At 51.5% G+C, this 17,800-nt stretch overlaps 6 protein-coding genes across 6 annotated transcripts; 4 read left to right on the plus strand and 2 right to left on the minus strand.

The window, feature by feature from the left end:
- Positions 1-1,357: 1,357 nt before the first annotated feature.
- On the plus strand, positions 1,358-3,552 carry AUEXF2481DRAFT_491131 (uncharacterized protein). The gene is made up of 6 exons (XM_013491629.1): positions 1,358-1,600; positions 1,653-1,962; positions 2,013-2,071; positions 2,123-2,162; positions 2,211-2,693; positions 2,743-3,552. The coding sequence occupies exons 1-6, from the start codon at positions 1,522-1,524 to the stop codon at positions 3,422-3,424; spliced, it is 1,653 nt and encodes a 550-aa protein (XP_013347083.1). The 5' UTR covers positions 1,358-1,521; the 3' UTR covers positions 3,425-3,552.
- Positions 3,553-4,273: 721 nt separating this feature from the next.
- AUEXF2481DRAFT_2441 (uncharacterized protein) lies at positions 4,274-4,767 on the plus strand (the record flags this gene model as incomplete). Its single annotated transcript, XM_013491211.1, has 3 exons — positions 4,274-4,432; positions 4,489-4,646; positions 4,701-4,767. 3 exons carry the CDS (start codon positions 4,274-4,276, stop codon positions 4,765-4,767), a joined length of 384 nt encoding a protein of 127 aa, XP_013346665.1.
- Positions 4,768-5,330: 563 nt separating this feature from the next.
- On the plus strand, positions 5,331-8,836 carry AUEXF2481DRAFT_37011 (uncharacterized protein). The gene is made up of 3 exons (XM_013491424.1): positions 5,331-5,816; positions 5,870-5,914; positions 5,966-8,836. The coding sequence occupies exons 1-3, from the start codon at positions 5,572-5,574 to the stop codon at positions 8,703-8,705; spliced, it is 3,030 nt and encodes a 1,009-aa protein (XP_013346878.1). The 5' UTR covers positions 5,331-5,571; the 3' UTR covers positions 8,706-8,836.
- Positions 8,837-8,931: 95 nt separating this feature from the next.
- On the plus strand, positions 8,932-11,877 carry AUEXF2481DRAFT_2443 (uncharacterized protein; the record flags this gene model as incomplete). The annotated part of the gene is made up of 4 exons (XM_013491212.1): positions 8,932-8,955; positions 9,009-9,223; positions 9,278-11,398; positions 11,457-11,877. The coding sequence occupies 4 exons, from the start codon at positions 8,932-8,934 to the stop codon at positions 11,875-11,877; spliced, it is 2,781 nt and encodes a 926-aa protein (XP_013346666.1).
- A 1,402-nt stretch (positions 11,878-13,279) lies between these two features.
- Positions 13,280-15,642, minus strand: AUEXF2481DRAFT_702347 (uncharacterized protein; the record flags this gene model as incomplete). The annotated part of the gene is made up of 6 exons (XM_013491630.1): positions 13,280-13,808; positions 13,849-14,115; positions 14,186-14,679; positions 14,855-14,995; positions 15,047-15,096; positions 15,133-15,642. The coding sequence occupies 6 exons, from the start codon at positions 15,640-15,642 to the stop codon at positions 13,465-13,467; spliced, it is 1,806 nt and encodes a 601-aa protein (XP_013347084.1). The 3' UTR covers positions 13,280-13,464.
- Positions 15,643-16,050: 408 nt separating this feature from the next.
- Positions 16,051-17,790, minus strand: AUEXF2481DRAFT_491141 (uncharacterized protein). Its single transcript, XM_013491631.1, has one exon. It carries the CDS (start codon positions 17,623-17,625, stop codon positions 16,405-16,407), a length of 1,221 nt encoding a protein of 406 aa, XP_013347085.1. The 5' UTR covers positions 17,626-17,790; the 3' UTR covers positions 16,051-16,404.
- Positions 17,791-17,800: the final 10 nt, after the last annotated feature.

A 17,800-nucleotide genomic window follows, 5' to 3' on the forward strand; every position in this document is an offset into this window, starting at 1 on the left:
CTCGAGTGCCCCTTGACGACGAACACGACATGCTGCAAGAGAGCTGCTCGCAAGCCGCCGAGCCGGTTTGTTGCAGCCCGGCCTCGTGAATTGATGCGACAGGGGTATCAATGTTTCTTCACCGATCCACCGACTTGACATGTACCATGACGTTGCGTCTCCAGTTCCCAAGATCCCCCAGAAGTCAAAAATGCGAAAGTCCACTACGGCGCCTCGTAGATGCGGAACCTAGACGGCGCCAGGAAACGTGTTGCAGGCCATACCTTGCTCGGAGCGAATTGCAGCGTGTCCCTGGGCTAGCGTCAGAGCTGTCTGGAGTTGATCGAAGAAGGTCCTTGGAAGCTTCTGCCTTTCTGCGACTAGCGCTGCAGCCGAGCCATCCCGAAACCCACTCGCCTGGTTTGCTCCCTTGCCCTCGATAGATGAACCGTCTTTATTAAATTTACCAGATTCCAGAGAACCTCCCGGCATCTGACGTTGTACATGGACCCTCTTGCCATATACAAGATATCTTTGGGTACACCATTGACGACAATCATCTACTGCAACCGGCAGAAGATTTCTTCTCGGCTACTGACTGACGCCAGTCGGGCATCATATCGATATCCGTCGGCACTGGTTGGCTGCGCAAAGAGGACGAATGACCTTCTGGCACTGTTATACACTGCCTAAAGTGCGTAGGCATGTGTTGTCCTCCTTACCGCCAGTCATTTGGGAATCTCTGACTCTGTGGCCAGGCTACGTGCAGAGCACATCATCAATCTTCATGCGGTTCAATATAGTGTGAGTACCGACCGCTGTGGCAATCTATCGCCCAGTTTCTAAAGTAGAGACACGTCGAAGTCTGGGAGATCGACTACATATAGGGTTGTAGATTAGGCTTAATAAATATCTTCGTTAAGCTCCGAAGCCGAGTTCCCCGGTCCACTTACCCGAATTTGTGGGCATAGTGTACCAATTAGTGCCTGCAAGATCCTCCGCACTGGTTCCACCGCAAGGTTTCATGACCAACAGGGGAAGCATGGAACCTTTCGTACTTCCGCGATCCGCGAGATGCTCGCTTTCACACAGGCCAATTCCTTAGGAATGCACTTCACCGACTGTAACGGTGACCCGCTCTCGCCAGGCCTGTCAGCGGCATTGTGACGACTGTAATAATAACCTTTCGCCCTGTCCTCTTCCTCTCGTTCCATTGATCGTGCCACCTGACTTGTCCCTCTTCACCGTCTGTCAAGTCGTGCCACCATTCATATGCACCTATCCGCTGGCCTTTGCTTCTAAGTCCCATTACGTTCGCATCACCTACCCGAATCCGCGGTTCATCTGTTCCACGACCTGAACAAGACATTTTCATCATTGCATTGTCAGCCGCTCCGAGACGCTTTCTGGGATTCGATTTGTTCATAAAGGGCGTGCCATCGCCAGGACTTGAAACAGTTGTGCTCTCTCAATTCTTCTTTGGATCGTACAAAGGCACTGGAAACCCTCACCGACACTCCTGTCATACACCTCTTCACAACCATGTCGCCCTCACAGACACAACGCCGTCGAGTGCAACAGCACTCGAGTGCGTTCCCGACTCGACAACTCTTCGTGCTAGGTATGCCTTGACGCCCTTTCCTCGTACACTCACACATCTAACTTTCACTCAGCGCTATGTCGTATCTGCGAACCTATTGCCTTCATGTCAATCTTTCCCTATGTCTATTACATGATCTCTGGTTACCACATCACCAATGACGAGAAGCAAATTGCTCTGTATGCCGGTATGGTTACGTCTGCGTTCGCCTTTGCCGAGTTCTCGACAGGAGTCATGTGGGGCAGATTGAGCGACAAAGTTGGACGCAAACCAATTCTACTCATGGGATTGGCTGGTACCGGAGTGAGCATGATTGTGTTTGGTTTCTCTCCCAATCTTACGACAGCTCTTATTGCTCGCGCATTGGGTGGTCTTCTCAATGGGCAAGTTGTGCCGTGTCTCGCTTATCTGGTCATGTTCTAACCTGGAACAGAAACATCGGGGTCTTGCAGACCACAGTCGCAGAAGTGGTCACTGTTGAGTCACATCAAGGTCCGTGAAGATCTGTGTGTTAAACGCAATGCTGGTACTGACGATCTGTAGCACGTGCGTATTCGATTATGCCTTTTGTCTGGTGTCTCGGGTAAGTTTGCCGTATATGCCATCAGCACCACTCTACTCACGCAATCAGATCTATCATCGGCTCTGGTCTGGGAGGAACGCTTGCAGATCCCGTACACAACTATCCAGGCTATTTCGAGCACGGATCCCTGTTTGACAAGTTCCCTTACCTGCTCCCGAACTTGGTTTGCGCCGGCGTAGTCATCTTCGGATTGGTAATCGGCATCTTGTTCCTCGAAGAAACCCATGAGGATTTCAAGGACCGTAGAGACTATGGTCTTGATGTTGGTGACTGGATCTTGGAGTTCTTCCGTCCGACCCAGCTTGTTGGTAAGGCCGGCGAGACATTGGCTCTATTCGAAGACGTCCCTCCGGGTTACTCATCAGGTGTATCGTCACCTGCAATGAATCCGATTCTTGTTGGAGAGTTGCCAAACGAAGCCCAACCTGTGTCTGCGCAGACCGTGGCCACCGGTCGCCGTGACGCAGCTGTCAGTAATGCCTTCACTTGGCAAGTTTGTCTCAACATCGTTGGTTACGGTATCCTTGCTTAGTAGGTCTTGCACAACAATCACATTGATCACTCACTGACAGAAACACAGCCACACAATATCGGCCGAGCAACTACTTCCCGTACTCTTCAGTCTGCCCGAGTCTGAGGAGACGCCCAAATTACCTTTCCAATTCTCGGGTGGTTTCGCTCTGCCAACAAAAGTCATCGGTTTCATCCTCTCAGCTCAAGGCTTTATCCAAATGTTCGCCACACTTTTTGTGTTCCCATACGTCAATCGCAAGATTGGAAGCCTGGCAACGTTCCGACTTGTCGTTCTCTCATATCCGATCCTCTATTTCATGGTCCCCTACGTCACGCTTGTTTCAACGACATTCCGCATGCCTTGTATCTACTTCGTTCTGGTCTGGAAGGTTGCGGCTCAAGCTCTCTCGTATCCATCTCTCGCTATCATGCTGGCCAATGCTGCACCATCAAAAAAGGTTCTAGGGACCCTGAACGGTGTGGCAGCCGCTGCGGCGAGTCTATGCAGAGCTTTTGGTCCTACTCTATCAGGCTTGGTCCAGTCACTGGGTCTTTCCGTAGGCGTACTCGGTCTTCCGTGGTGGGCAAATAGCTTTGTCGCTTTGATCGGCGCTGTTCTCAGTCTACGCATGGTTGAAGAAAAACGCCGCTACACGAAAAACGAAGAAGCAAACTTGGAGTCTGAGGATCTACCGTTTCTGGACGCGGACGTGCTCGAGAACGTGTACGCTGAAGAGTCAAGACACTGATTTCCTGGAGCATTCACAAATCCTCTCCGTCCGCTCCCAGAGAGACTCACGACCCACAAAATACCTTCATCACGATTGATATCGAAACACCATCTTCCAAGCCATTTTCGTTCAACAATCATCATGATTCGATTCAGAAGTTCAGCTAGACGAAGCAATCATACGGCAGGAACCGTATTCGTTCAAACAAGGCGGTATCGGCTCTAGAGGAGTTTTCCGTATTTGACAAGGGAGGGTTTCCCCAGGCGTTCTCATCATGTCTTTATTTTTTGTGGCTTTTGTACAGCACCAGGTTTTTCAGACGAGAGTTAGGCAGAGGGGGCGCTGGGCGCTATATACCCGCATTGGGCTTTACTCGATAATCTCGAGTCACCGGATAGGAAAGGAAAGGCGTCTTTACGAACTGCAGACTGAATCAACGAAAGCATCGCATTCTCAAAATTCTCGACATCGAATTCCTTTGATAGATAAGCCTGAGCATGCCACTCGACGTCCTTGTGCAAATCCCTCTCGGTTGACGTGTGCCCCTATTCTCTATACTAAGCGCAGAGCAACAGAGAGTCGAATAGAAAGACGATAGATTTACGATCGATAAGTTACGAGCAGAGGCCTCGAAGATTGCTGCGATGCTGGGAAGTGTTCGTGCTTCGAGTCTTCACGCATGATAGAGTTTCAACACGCAGAGATAAGATAGGCCAACCCCGCGCCGACTAAGGAGACAGGCCCGGCGGATAAAGCAAACGCCGACTCATCATCGACCTTGAACACTCAACTCTTCTTGATTACCCAGAATTAACTTAGAAACCGGCCTTGCTCTCATACATACTCAAAATCTTTCACGAAATCAACATGTCCAGTAAGACTGCAGTTTTCACATCAAAGGCACCCAAGCCTTTGCCCGGTATCTACAGCCAAGCCATCGTCGCCAACGGCTTCGTATACTGCTCAGGACAGATCGCTGGGGATGAGACGGGCAACATCATTGATGGTGATATTCAAGCTCACACTGTAGGTCTCACTGTTCATCTGCAGAGTTGTACACACGTTGCTGATTTTTCCGACAGCACCAATGCATCAAGAACTTGACTGCCGTCCTGACAGAGGCTGGAACAACGATCGAGAAGGTTATCAAGGTCAACATCTTCCTTGCAAGTATGGATGACTTCGCGAAGATGAATGAGGTGTATAAAACTTATTGGGGCAATGTCAAGCCAAGTAGAACGTGAGTGCTCTTTCTTGTTACCTTCTGGTATTGACATGCTAACACACTGTGTAGTTGCGTGGCTGTCAAGACTCTGCCTCTAGGCACAGACGTTGAGATCGAGTGCGTTGCAGTACTATAATCGCATGGAATAATCCTCGCCCAGATATCGATGACGAGATTGAGACACTCGTACGGCTCAAAGGAAAATCGCGACCCTGACCATCGCGGACAGGGTGCTACTCTTCTCAAGCTTTTCACGACCAGAACGACCATCGATGTTCCATCACCCGTGTGGGTATGATTATAATATGGTCGTAGCTTTTCTACATGCTATCTTGTAGCCTACCTGTCGCTTTAAGAGCGATTGTGACCTTGTCGCTGCGATCAGGAGTTGTTTAGGCCGCATGGATTTTGCTTGTTGGTGTCAAGTCACGCACATAACTTTCCGTCGAAACAGGGAAACATTCAGGTTCGGGCATGAGACTTTCGTTAAAACATAGCTCGCACTTCAAAGATTGAACGTAGCAGAAACCCGCATCATTCTGCATCAGTAAAGTATTATTGTCGATAGACATAATTAATTGTCATTATTTTGTTGAAGTAAATATCCAGACGGACCAATTTTATCCGAGGCTATAGACCGATAAGGTTAGCGGCTATCCCACATAACGCGTTCAACAGCCGCGCGAAAACCCAATGACCAGCTTATCAGTGCATGATGAGGACGTGAGAACAGGTGGAACAACGACGAGTCATTATTCCTGAATCGAAACGTGCGAAGCTCGAGACCACTGCATCACAAACACAGGGGAAAAAGGAAGCTACTGGACCCGGAACTCTGAACCTGCCTATTTGTGTGCAGCAGGTGAAGGCAGAGACAGGACCCCGGTGACCTCCGCGTAGCCGCTTCGCGCTTGCTTCGGTGAGCGATGCCGACCGCAAAATGAACAATTCCATCAATTCGTCCAACAAGAAGAAGCGTGCCAATCCGCAGGCCTCTGACGGTACTGATGAAGCCGTCGAAGGTGCTCCGGGGGAGGGTGCTGCCGTCGCTACCAATGGCGCGTCTACTTCGGCTTCGTCATCAAACTTTCGCAATGTCAGCGCGTGTAATCGATGTCGACTGAGGAAAAATCGATGCGACCAGAAGTTACCGGCATGTACGAGCTGCGAGAAGGCAAATGTCAAGTACGTGCGATGTTGAACATGAGCTATGATGCTCGGCTAATGATTCGTGCTAGATGCGTCGGCTTTGATCCTGTTAGCAAAAGGGAGATACCAAGAAGGTGAGAATGTATGCGAATTAACAGCTGATGACTTTTACTCATCTGGAACAGTTATGTGTATTACTTGGAAAGTCGAGTGCAGCATCTGGAGTCTTTGCTCCAGGCCAACGAGATACTCTATGCGCCGACAGACGATTTTAGTATGAGCGTGACAACACCACCTTCTCCTAATGTGGCGTCAATGGGAGAGACGACCGTAGCAGGAGCACAAAACGATCGTAGTAACGCCGGTCCTATCTCAGCTGTATCAAACGAGCAGACCGAGCAGAAGCATCTCTCCAACCTTGTCCACAACATCGGAATGGTCTCAGTGCAAGGAGCTTCTGATGCCAGATATCTTGGCTCGACCTCTGGAATCTCCTTCGCTAGGGTTGTGTTCGCTGCAGTCAAAAGCTCCGTGTCCGGATCAACCTCCGAACGGGGCGGCGTACGGCCTTCGAAGCCACTCACGAGTGGCGCGGCTACTGGAGGCACCACCATGAGAGACTCATTCTTCGGTCTTCAAACCAAGCCAGCCATTAAGCCAGCTACTTTCCCGGACAAGGATATCGGACAACGGTTGATGGAGCTGTATTTCGAGCACTCCAATCCACAGATCCCTGTCCTCCATCGAGGAGAATTCATGGCATTGTTCGACCGAGTATATGCTACCGATGAGAAGAAAAGGACACCACGAGAGCTATATATGCTAAACATCGTCTTTGCCACCGGTGCTGGAGTCATTCTGGAAGCCTCCGACAAGAACAACGATGGAGAAAACGCACCCGATAGTAAGACTGGCCAGAGCCGCAAGAGGCAGAAGTTATCTCACGAACAGTCTCGGCCTGAGGAGTATCACGCTTCAGCTATAGTACACCTAGAATCGTTCCTCGGATCATCCTCTTCTTCAACAGATGGTATAGGTGGCGGCCTCGAAGAGTTACAAGCTGTGCTTCTCCTAGCAGGATTTGCGCTACTTCGTCCAGTCGCACCAGGATTATGGTACATTGTAGGTGTCGCAATGCGCCTGGCTGTAGATCTCGGCCTCCACAACGAAGACCCCGAGGCTTCTGCTGAGACTGGTGAAGACCAAGGTCAGACCGAGATGACAGCTGCTGCAAGGGAAGAGTATGGACGCCGTCAGTATATCCGAGACTACCGAAGGAGACTGTGGTGGTGCGTCTACTCCTTCGATCGCTTAGTCTCGACGTGCGTTGGCAGACCGTTTGGCATCACGGATCAAGTCATCACCACCGAATTCCCGACGTTGCTGGACGACAAGTACATTACGCCCAATGGCTTCTTGACACCGCCACAGAATGAGTATGGAAGCATACCGAGCTATAAACACGTCTCGTATCACTATTTTCGGCTACGTTTGTTGCAATCAGAGGTACTGCAGGTGTTGCAGCATCGTCAAACGCAGCAGTTTAGGGAGAGAGGCACTGTGCATGGAGCCAACCGGTGGATGCATACAGACCTCCCGTCGCCGTTCTTGTCGAGGTACTCGAGTTTCAGAGAATGGCGAGGCGACATCGATCGAAGGCTGTATGAGTGGATCGAGTCTTCGCCTACACAAACGATGACCGGAGTGGCCTTTTCGCCACTCTTTTTGGAACTCAATTACTGGCTCACGGTCACCATGCTCTATCGTCAATCTCTGTCAGTACCTCCATCGCTTGCTGGAGAACTAGATGCCACCACAGGAGACGATGTTACAAGTCCGGGCCATGTCGATTATGAAGAAGAAGACGAAGAAATGGTGTTCTTGAAAGTGGCCGAGGCTGGCCAAAAGACGCTTAAAATCTACCGTCAACTACATCGGGTGCGGCTAGTCAACCACACTTTCCTGGCTACTCACCATCTGTTCATGTCTGGGATATCTTTCTTATACGCTATCTGGCACTCCACAGTCGTAAGGTCCAAGCTTACTCTGGATGACGTCGACTTCACGATCTTAGCCGCAACATCGGTGCTTGGAGACATGATAGAGAAATGCCCGCCTGCCGAGGCATGTCGCGATGCCTTTGATCGCATGAGCAAGGCGACTATCGCAATGGTTGAGCAGACAACGGGATTTGGATCACAAGCATTGAGATATATTGCCCAAGCGCAAAAGGTACAACAGCATGCAGAAGCGGCTGCCGCGAGCGAGCACATCATCAGGAAGCCTAACCCTGCTTCGGTGGTTGCGACTGGCAACCAAGGCAGGTCTCAACAGCATCAGCAGCCACAACAAGCCAGACGACCCATGCCACGATTCGACATGAACCTGCGAGATCTTTTTACGGACGATGAGTCAACCAACCGACCATCAGCGCAGAGAAGAGGGCCCTTCCCCGCAATGGCCAGACCTCAGAACGCGGCGATCAAGCGAGAGGGCGGAGCGGGCTTCCCAGGCACACCTACGGGACCTTCTTATCAACAAAACCAAATATCTCCTCAGCTATATGCGCCTAGTCCGCCGGTTGACTCATCTCTGCAGGCAACGCCACCTCCATTGGCAAGACAATCGCCTAGTCAGCATCATTATTATCCAAGAGGAGGGCAGAACTACTTGGCTTCCGGACCTCAAGGAGTGCCGGGTCAGCTTGAAGGATTCGAGTTCTTGCAAGACTTCCAAGTTCCAGATCAAGGTGGTCTTTTAGGTCAAGCAGGACAGGCACCAGGCGGATACGGAGAATTCGACATGGGTTTTGGTGCCGGCGGACTTGCTTTCGATGGCGGCGGTCAACCGTGGGACGAACATGGAGGATTCGACTTGTTTGATGGCTTCTTCTTTGGTGGGACTAATGGTGGTGGACAGAGGTAGTAAAAGTAATGTCCTTGTTGCGACTCTTGAAAAACGTGGTCTATCTCATTATTGCTACATGATAGCTTCCAGACCTTGAGATGTACTTTCCATGCGGGTAAAGACAGGAATAGGCAACTGCAAGCGTGGAGGTCCGTGCAGCTCGCGGAGTTCGGTCGAGCTGCGATTTCTCTTTTAGTGACGTTAGGGCCGAAATCTTTCAGATCTTTCCATAAATTCATCAATCATGCCGCAACGAAAAGGAAGAGGTGTAAGCATCACATGAGGTCGTATAGCAGATTACAGCGACTGACAAGCTGGCAGAACTGGGGCAAGAACAAGGGCAAGAGTGGCCGTGGCGGCGGCAACAACTGGTCGACTGAGCGCAAATCGTACGCCGAAGTGCCCAAGGTCAACGAGCAATTCGAGAGACTGTACAATGACATGAGCATTGTGCCCGAGGGCGAGGAGCGCGAACAGTTCTGGGCTGCGCTCCGTCGCGAGCTCCCCAACTCGTTCCGCTTCTGCGGCAGCAAAGGGTAATCCAGATTGCCATCGGAACATGTCGACAAGCAGTAGCTGACTGTCGATAGACATGCGCTCGCCGTGCAAAAGAACCTGGACGAACACTTCATCCCTCAGATCAAGTCGATGAAGTTTGACGACCAGACGGTCGAACCTCCCATGCCCATCACCTGGTACCCCAACCAGCTCGCCTACTACATGACAACCCCCAAGAACGTCATCCGCAAGTTCCCTCCCTTTGCCGCCTTCCAGAAGTTCCTCGTCTCCGAGACCGCCGTCGGCAACATCAGTCGTCAAGAAGCCGTCTCCATGATCCCCCCGCTCCTTCTCGACGTGCAGTCGCACCACACCGTTCTCGATCTGTGCGCCGCCCCCGGAAGCAAGAGTGCTCAATTGGTTGAGATGCTGCACGCTGGAGAAGAGTCGCGTATTCGCAAGGCTACAAAGCAACACCAGGACGCCCAGGCCGACCCCGCTGGAGCTGCTGACGAGACTGTAGAGGGCAACGACTGGAGTGATGATGGCAGAGCTACTGGACTTTTGGTCGCAAACGATGTCAACTACCAGCGCGCCCAGATGTTGGTTCACCAGGTCAAGCGCTTGAACAGCCCCAACTTGATTGTCACCAACCACGATGCCACCATGTTCCCTTCCATCGAGCTCCCCGCGGACCCCGTTCCTGCGGGCACCAAGAAGCAGGGCAAATGGCTGAAGTTTGACAGAATTCTTGCCGACGTGCCTTGCTCTGGCGACGGTACTTGCAGAAAGAACCCCAATATCTGGAAGGATTGGATCCCTGGAAACGGTCTTGGCCTCTACATTACTCAGGTCCGCATTCTTGTTCGCGCCCTTCAGATGCTCAAGGTTGGTGGTCGCGTCGTCTACTCGACTTGCTCCATGAACCCCGTTGAGAACGAGGCTGTCATTTCCAGCGCCATCGACCGTTGTGGTGGTATCGAGAAGGTCAACATTGTCGATGTCAGTGATCAACTGCCAGAGCTCAAGCGTTACGCTGGTCTTAAGCAGTGGAAGATCATGGACAAGGAGGGTCGTCTCTGGAACTCCTGGGAGGAAGTCGAGGATGCAAAGTCAAAGAAGTTCGAGGCTTCGCTTGAGCGTGTCGTTCCCGGCATGTTCGCTACTGCTGGCCACGACCTTCCTCTTGACCGCTGTGTTCGCGTCTACCCTCACCAGCAGGATACCGGTGGTTTCTTCATCACCGTCCTCGAGAAGAAGTCTGAGATCAGAGCCAAGCCCGAGACCGAGACCAAGGCTACCAACAACACTCCTTCTGTCGTTTCTATCGCCAAGGAGATTGTAGCCAAGCCCGAGTCCGACGGTGTCATTCCTAAGCTCGAGACCATTGAGGACTACGCTCCTAGAAGCACTGACCACACTGTCGAGACCGGAACCGCCTCTGCCGCTCAACGTCAGAACAAGGAAGCCATTGCTGACATCGACACCGCATCTAACAAGCGCGGTCTCGAGGATGTCGGCGATTCTGCCGCTCAAGACATCAAGAGAGCTAGAACAGAGAAGGATGAGGGCGCCGGTCCTGGTGCCGTTGGTGAGGTTGGTCAGATGGAACACTGGCCTATGCCTCCTTCTGCACCTCTCAGACATGACGAAGTCACTCCTGATGAGCCTGCCGCTGCAGCAGCAGCCGGTGGATCTCGCGGACGCCGTAACAACCAGCCTCACGAAGAGGCCTTCAAGTACCTCACCCCCGACCACGAGGAGCTTGATGGCATCTTCGACTTCTATCAACTCTCCTCCCGCTTCCCTAGAGACCGTTTCATGGTTCGCAACGCCCTCGGTAACCCCGTCAAGGCAATCTACTACACCACCGCTCTTGCCAAGGATATCCTGACCAAGAACGAAGGTCGTGGTATGAAGTTCGTGCACTCGGGTGTCAAGATGTTCGTCAAGCAAGACGCCCAAGGTCAAGATATTTGCCGCTGGCGTCTGCAAAGCGAGGGTCTTCCTATTGTTGAGGGCTGGGCCGGCGAGAACAGAATAATTCGCTGTTACAAGCAGCAGACTCTGCGTAAGCTTTTGATCGAGATGTTCCCTCGCGTTAGCGGAGAGCACTGGAAGGAGCTTGGCGAGATTGGCGAGAAGGCCAAGGATATCGGTATGGGATGTTGTATCCTCCGTGTCGAACCTTCTGATCAAGAAGATGGCTTCAAGTAAGTTTTTGACCATGCTAGTTGATTGAATCTGAATGTCTACTAACAAAACCTCCAGGGAGAGATTGACACTACCCCTCTGGCGCAGCATTTCTTCGCTCAACCTCATGTTACCGAAGGAAGAGCGTCGTGCTATGCTTCTCCGTCTCTTCAAGGACGAGTCCCCACTCATCGACCACAGCCAGCAGCCTAACCGCAAGAACGGCCCCGCAGCAGACTCCACCGTCTCTGCCACCTCAGCGCCGGAGACCGTTAACGACAGCGACGGCGGTGTGGCATTGAATGACGTGGATGACGATATGGAGGATGCCGATGCTACTGCTCCAGTAGGCGCTAGCGGTGTAGGCACTGAAGAGGACGCCATGGCCACCGAGGATGCCCTCAGGGCTAAGCAGCAGGAGATTGTTGATGTTGACCAAGCTGTCGCTGCGGCGCCGGAAAGGGAAGGCGAGACCGACGAGGCCAACACTACTGTTTAAGACACAAAAAGTCATGATTGCTGGACATATTTACGCTTTCGAACGATAAAAAAGCTAGAGAATGAAAGTTGTTCGTTTCCGTACATTTGATTTGCTCGTACTTGTGAGTATGAATTTGTCGGCGTTGTCGATGCTCTCAATCACGTCGACGCCAACACTGCTCAGCACCAGTGCGATCGCCAGACCGTTCCTCTCTAAGACTCTTCGCGTCCACCACAACTTTCACCCCAGCACCGCTGAGGCTCGCCGTCGTGCGTCACTTCTCGGTACTCCTCAGGTCACTTTCGAGGTACAGATCAGGTAAGTACACTCTAATTTCCCAAGCATAGACTCCCCCATGAGATGAATAGGGGCGTCAAGAAGCGGCCGGGAAGCAGAGAAACGAATTGCCCCTGATGACCTTCCGTTGAGGATCTCATCGTCGGTGGCATAGACGCCAGTTCTGGAGCGTTATCGCAGCCTTCATCTCCCGTGCAGTAGATTTTTAAAGCAAGTCCAGACGTGGGCTCTACGTCCTTTCCTGAACGGACCGCATCCTTGAAAACCTCGCAAGAAAACACAAGTCTGTCGACGGAGCCTTGAAGGAGGACGTCTCAAAGCAATCACTGCAGCATCTCAGATTCCATTGTACAAGACGACGCCATTGAAGAGGAAGCGAGCTGGACTCGAGCAAACCCCACCAAACAAGAGACTCAAGGAGTCAGCCATCGAGACCCCCGAGCACCAAATGTACTCCGTCCCAGCCGACTCAGCAAAGGCACTTCCTACTCCCACTTCCGCCCCACCAGCGACCTCTCTCTCTCTCGTAGCTCCTGCAACCTTCTCATCGAAGCCTCTACGACCACCATTTTCTCTCAGCCCCTCGAAGCAGGGTGATAAGTGGAACACGACCTGGCGTACAATCATCACGTGAGTTTCCAACAACTCAAAGACCCAGAAGCCTTACACATGGCCAGTTCACATCACATCGGTTCTGGAGCATATCTGGGGCCCGGCTGGCATTGACAGCGTTCTTGATATGGCTGCTTCCATCATATCGAACTACGGCATGTGCTGCATCGATGCAGACTTCCAGGTCAGCAGTCCACAGTCGCCGGTACATGAGCTTGAAGTACGACTCAAGCGAATCTGGCAGCTCTCGAGACATGGATCCCTGCATGCTGCAGAAGCGATTCTTGAGTATAAGATGCTGTCGGAAGCATTCTTTGACCTCGAAGAGCAGACGCGCCATGACTCCACGCTCGTGGAGAAGGGCAGGGGGTCTCTGTCCAAAGTCGAGGTAACCATGGCCCTCCATGATCAGCGCTCGATATAACAAGAAAACTCGTGCTTTGAGTCAATGATACGCTTAGAACACTTTACCGCTCTAGAAAGACGTGTGCCCCCTTTTCTCTCCACAGACCCCACCCCTTATCTAATTGCACATCCTTGTACTACTCTCTGGTCAGGCGAGGTAAGGAATCGCGTGACAAAACGCTTCCATAATTACCAAACTCATTCGTCTCTCCTCAATAAACGTGCCATAGACGAAGGCTAACTGTCAGAATGCACAGTACTTTCCAGGACATTCGCATCAGCCTTGGAGAGCTATTCCGCTTCACTCTCCCTAGGTGCCATCTTAACACTGTATAAGTCTCTGCTTCTCGACAGCTTTCTGACGCCCCTATACATCGTACTGGGAATTGTAAGTTCCGAGAGTTGAGTACATTTACCTGATCTCCGTCTGGATGCATAGCGTTGAGAACTTGCTGCATTATGAAGTTGGCTCGAGCCTGTGGTTGAGAGTAAAGTCATGAGAGATGACTTTGCTCTCTGCTTCTTGTTCAGTACGTCGAACTTCAGGTTGCGAGGGATTGCGGCACCTCCGAGCACATTGAAGTGCTTCCAGACGTTCTCACAGGCGAGGTCGCACCCTTGCTTCAGCCAGGGGGCTGTGCTTAGCCAGATAGGCCAGGTCCGGCTCCAGCTTACCACTGATTTCGCAGGCCACTCCTGCCAGCTTCTTCCTAGAACCACCGACGAGGAGCGAGAAGACTCCGCCGCCAAGGTACGTCTGCAGCCATAACAGGACCTCCGAAAAACGAAGATTCTTCTCGACAGAAGATCGAGTGGCAGCCGCGGTGGGCGCAGAAATGTCGTAGGCCTCGTTGATGGTGGAGGCGATGAGGAATTGGCGGGGGGAGGACATTGTGTCCTTCTTGCCTAAAGAGCCGGAGCCGTCGACCGCAGTCTCGTAGACTGGGTACAAGAGGCAGTTCTTCTCCTTCAAAGCCGAGATCCGGCTGTGCAACAGGTGGGCAGTGTTGACCTTGGGTCAACAACAGCTCCACCTCCGCCATTGTAGTTCTAGTGTCGGTCACCATTAGGCGCTTGATGGCATCTCCGAGAAGCTGGTAAGGCGAGTCAGAAGTTGTCTTAGCCAGGCCTTGTACACTAAGGACGGCGGTGGTGAGAGCGTCCTGGTTTTCACGCAGAGACTTTGCTAAGCCGGCGGCGTGTTGCACGCCCTTGAGGGAGAACATTTCCAGGAGCATGTTCTGGAAAGCCTCTGAGGCGGGTGTGCAGACGTCATCACCCAGTGCTCTCATCATCATTGCCAGACTCATATGCCAGTTGACATCGCGGTCGGGTGGGGTCACGACCCAGACTTCTGCTTTCTCGAGAGCACACTTGGCTGGTGCTCTAACAGGCTTTTCGGCAATTTCCTGCTCTTCTCCATGATTCAATGGCTCGTCACCCTGAGCGACTGTAGTCTCCTCTTCCTTTCCGGGCTCCTCGATCTTTCTAGCGCGCTTTCTCGTTCTGCTCGAGGTACTCTTGTGTTAGACTTCCTAGTCATCCACTTCACTAGTCTCGCTGCTGGGGGACTCCTTCTCCTTCTTTTTCTTGGGTGTTGTGGATCTCTCAAGGGATCTGCGGATATGGTCGACCAGAGGGGTTGTATAAGGCTGCCACTAACTCTCCCGACCTGCATTACGATGTTTCCAGCGAAGTGAAGAGAGCAAAGTCATCTCTAGTGACCTGGTACTCGGAAACGTTTCCGTAACGCTGGCCATCAGTGACTTCCGCTCGGTTTCGCAAATATCCGTGCCTCGATTCAATGATATTCCTCGAGGGGCTGAGTAGATAGGAGAGACTCACATTCACTCATACTTCTCAGTGACCTCACCCCCCGATGAAGCCCGATAAGGAGAACTTCGAGTCAGAGACCAGTACGCTCTATCTAGACAGCGTTGGTAGAAAGTATCCATGTACCATGAGAGTCTTGAGTGAGGCCAGCTTCCCTATGATTGATTTGTCCTTCCTCATGAATAATACGGTCGTGTCGAGATACAAGTGTTCGAGCGTGCTTCGCTGAGCCCACATTAGACTTCCAAGTGCCTGAGTGTGCAGGAATGAAGGTTCCTCGGTTTCTGACCACTCCAGTATTTTCAAGCCGGAGATGTTGGTTGATATGGCTTGTAACACGCTCGAGTCGATTTCGCATCCGCGGAATCTGAGGCAATGCAGGGAATGTGTCGAATGATCTCGGATAGGCACAGTGCGATTGATCGGAGTATACGTGACAGATGCTGAGTTATTCACCATAGGTCGGAGTGAGATGTCATTGATGTCGCTGTTGCAGAGCGTGATGTTCTCCACAGTTGGAAGAGCTATCAACTGACACAAGTGAACGCCAGACATCCTGTAATTCTGGTGCATGTTACCGATGTTGAACTCCTTGACTGTACAGGAAGCAGCCTCACGATCAGAAAGAAGAGCCATGAATAGTTGTGTGGTGCCGCATGGAGGTCTTTGCCGCATCGACACTCTGGCCATATTTGGTAGCAGAAAAAGTAGCAACAAGATCGCTGAATGCTCGTCGCCTGTTAGCAGGTCGTCGACGTCCAATCGTTTGCGGAGCGAAACTTTTCTTCCAGCATTGGGGTCGAGAGACCACGTGCGTGAAGATCATCCGGACTCCTGAATTTACCAAGTACCGATCGGTTCAAGGAGATATTCCATGACCCTAGAACCACTCTCTTGACGTTCGCGGCGAGGCGAGGCTGGCTAATCACAGTTCGTAGGAACATTGCCAGAGCTAGGTTGGATTTAGCGACGTTGTAGTCCATCGTCTTGGATCCGTTCCACACTTGCTGGACATTTCTCGATCCCCCGTTGTCTTGCTTCGTAAACGTCGAGTAGAGAAATGGTTCGACGAGTACATGCCATCTGATGCATACCAGAGATATGCCAGCAAGCGACTTGGTAATCAACTTCGACTCCCTACTTGGGACTGATACATCGTCCCACCGACGGTCGTGTTCTTGAGCATCTTCGAATACCTTGAAGATATGGAGTAGAAGCTCTTCAGGAAGGTCGTTTATTGACATATCGGGACAAATCGTCGATTTGAACTTGTGAGATACCGTCGCAACCTGGAGTTGATGTGGTGCAGAGATTGCAGGATGAGAAATTTAGACGTAAAGAAAGTAGTTGAAAGCCTGAACAGAGGGACTTTGAGAGAATTAGAGCTTTGTGACAATATCACATCCACGTAATCGCAACTTGAACCAGAGACTGCCGCAATTGAGTAAAGCCACTGGAAGAAAGCCCGATTGCTTTGAAATAATAAAGCGTGTCTTCGCTGAGATGCGACAACCGCATCAACAACATTTGGCGGTCTATGAATCCCACGACACCCTTCGCGATGTCTCGAATATCGAATCCCGACATGTCTGACTCTTCGTACGTTATCCATTTGAAAGATTCGATAGCAGAGCAATTTTGCATCAGGACTTCGAAAGTTCTCTTACTCATGTGGCAGTCGACGAACTTGATCTGAGTCAACGTCGAAGGACGCTGCAGTTCGTGCTGAGGGTTGAGGCCCCTGCGTGGAGGCACTGAGTCAGGATTTGACACATGGCATTTGTGGAGCTCGATCTTTCTGAGGCTTGGAAGCGACATCAGCAAACGCAAGCGGGTCATGCAGGTCGTTAGTGAAATATCCGGGTTACTCAAGCTGACGTACTTTATTTGGCGGGCGAAAGGCATCTGAGGGTTTGATCTGGCAATTGAGAACCATTTCTCCACCAGAGGTACCTGTGCCAGATATAGATGGCTGGCGTTCGGAGACAAGTTCAGTAGGAAAACGATCTCTAGATCTCCATCGCCATCGAATAGACGATACTCGGAGCTTGCAAGCTTCTGTTTGATTGTCGAATACTGCCTGAGAAGAGCGGGAGTAGGAGTTCCCACAACTATCGATGGCGGAGGCATCCACATCGATTGACTCTCGTACTGACGATGCACGGAAGTGACACATGGATTCAGAGCGATTCTTTTGATGTGTTCGGCAAGCTGAGGCCGTCTGATTATGGTACGTAGGACTGTCCTCAGTGATTGATTAGGCATAGCCAGCTCGGGGAGGATCATCCGATTCAAGCCAAGGCTGAATTCGACGTCCCTTTTGCAAACACAGTGTGGTCTCATGTATGTGGAGTACAGTAAAGGCTCCACGATGGCATGCCACCTGATGCAGACTCCAGATATGCTTGCCAGAGACTTGATGTTCGTACTTGCGTTACCGATCGGGACATTCGTGCGTCTGAATGGGTTGTCGTCCTGTCTGAGCTCGGCAAGTGGTTCGAAGATCTGGAGCAGGAGCTCTTCGGGAGTTCTTGTATTGACATTTTGTCTTATTGGAAATCCAATGGTCGGTGGTCGCTCGACACTTTTTGTTAATTTGTCAGGATGAAGAGAGGACATTAGACATACCCATTCCCTCGTGAGATGACTCACTTCCTGGCGAGAGCGATTGGGCGAATTAGGCTAGTGTAGTCGTCGAAGATGCCTGCAAGAGGAAATAAAGCTCATGATGTGCACCACTCGAGTCACGTTCGCGGGGTCAGGAACATGGGAACAGTCAGCTGGGTCGGTGTTC

This window comes from Aureobasidium subglaciale (genome assembly GCF_000721755.1).
Source record: "Aureobasidium subglaciale EXF-2481 unplaced genomic scaffold scaffold_3, whole genome shotgun sequence".
Lineage (NCBI taxonomy): Eukaryota > Fungi > Ascomycota > Dothideomycetes > Dothideales > Saccotheciaceae > Aureobasidium > Aureobasidium subglaciale.

Coding starts and splice junctions, on each gene's coding strand:
- AUEXF2481DRAFT_491131 (XM_013491629.1), top strand. CDS start 1,522: ATGTCGCCCTCACAGACACAACGCCGTCGAGTGCAACAGCACTCGAGT. Junction 2,163..2,210: donor CCTTTTGTCTGGTGTCTCGG/GTAAGTTTGCCG, acceptor TCACGCAATCAG/ATCTATCATCGGCTCTGGTC. Junction 2,694..2,742: donor GGTTACGGTATCCTTGCTTA/GTAGGTCTTGCA, acceptor ACAGAAACACAG/CCACACAATATCGGCCGAGC.
- AUEXF2481DRAFT_37011 (XM_013491424.1), top strand. CDS start 5,572: ATGAACAATTCCATCAATTCGTCCAACAAGAAGAAGCGTGCCAATCCG. Junction 5,817..5,869: donor TGCGAGAAGGCAAATGTCAA/GTACGTGCGATG, acceptor GATTCGTGCTAG/ATGCGTCGGCTTTGATCCTG. Junction 5,915..5,965: donor AAAAGGGAGATACCAAGAAG/GTGAGAATGTAT, acceptor CATCTGGAACAG/TTATGTGTATTACTTGGAAA.
- AUEXF2481DRAFT_491141 (XM_013491631.1), bottom strand. CDS start 17,625: ATGTCCTCTCTTCATCCTGACAAATTAACAAAAAGTGTCGAGCGACCA.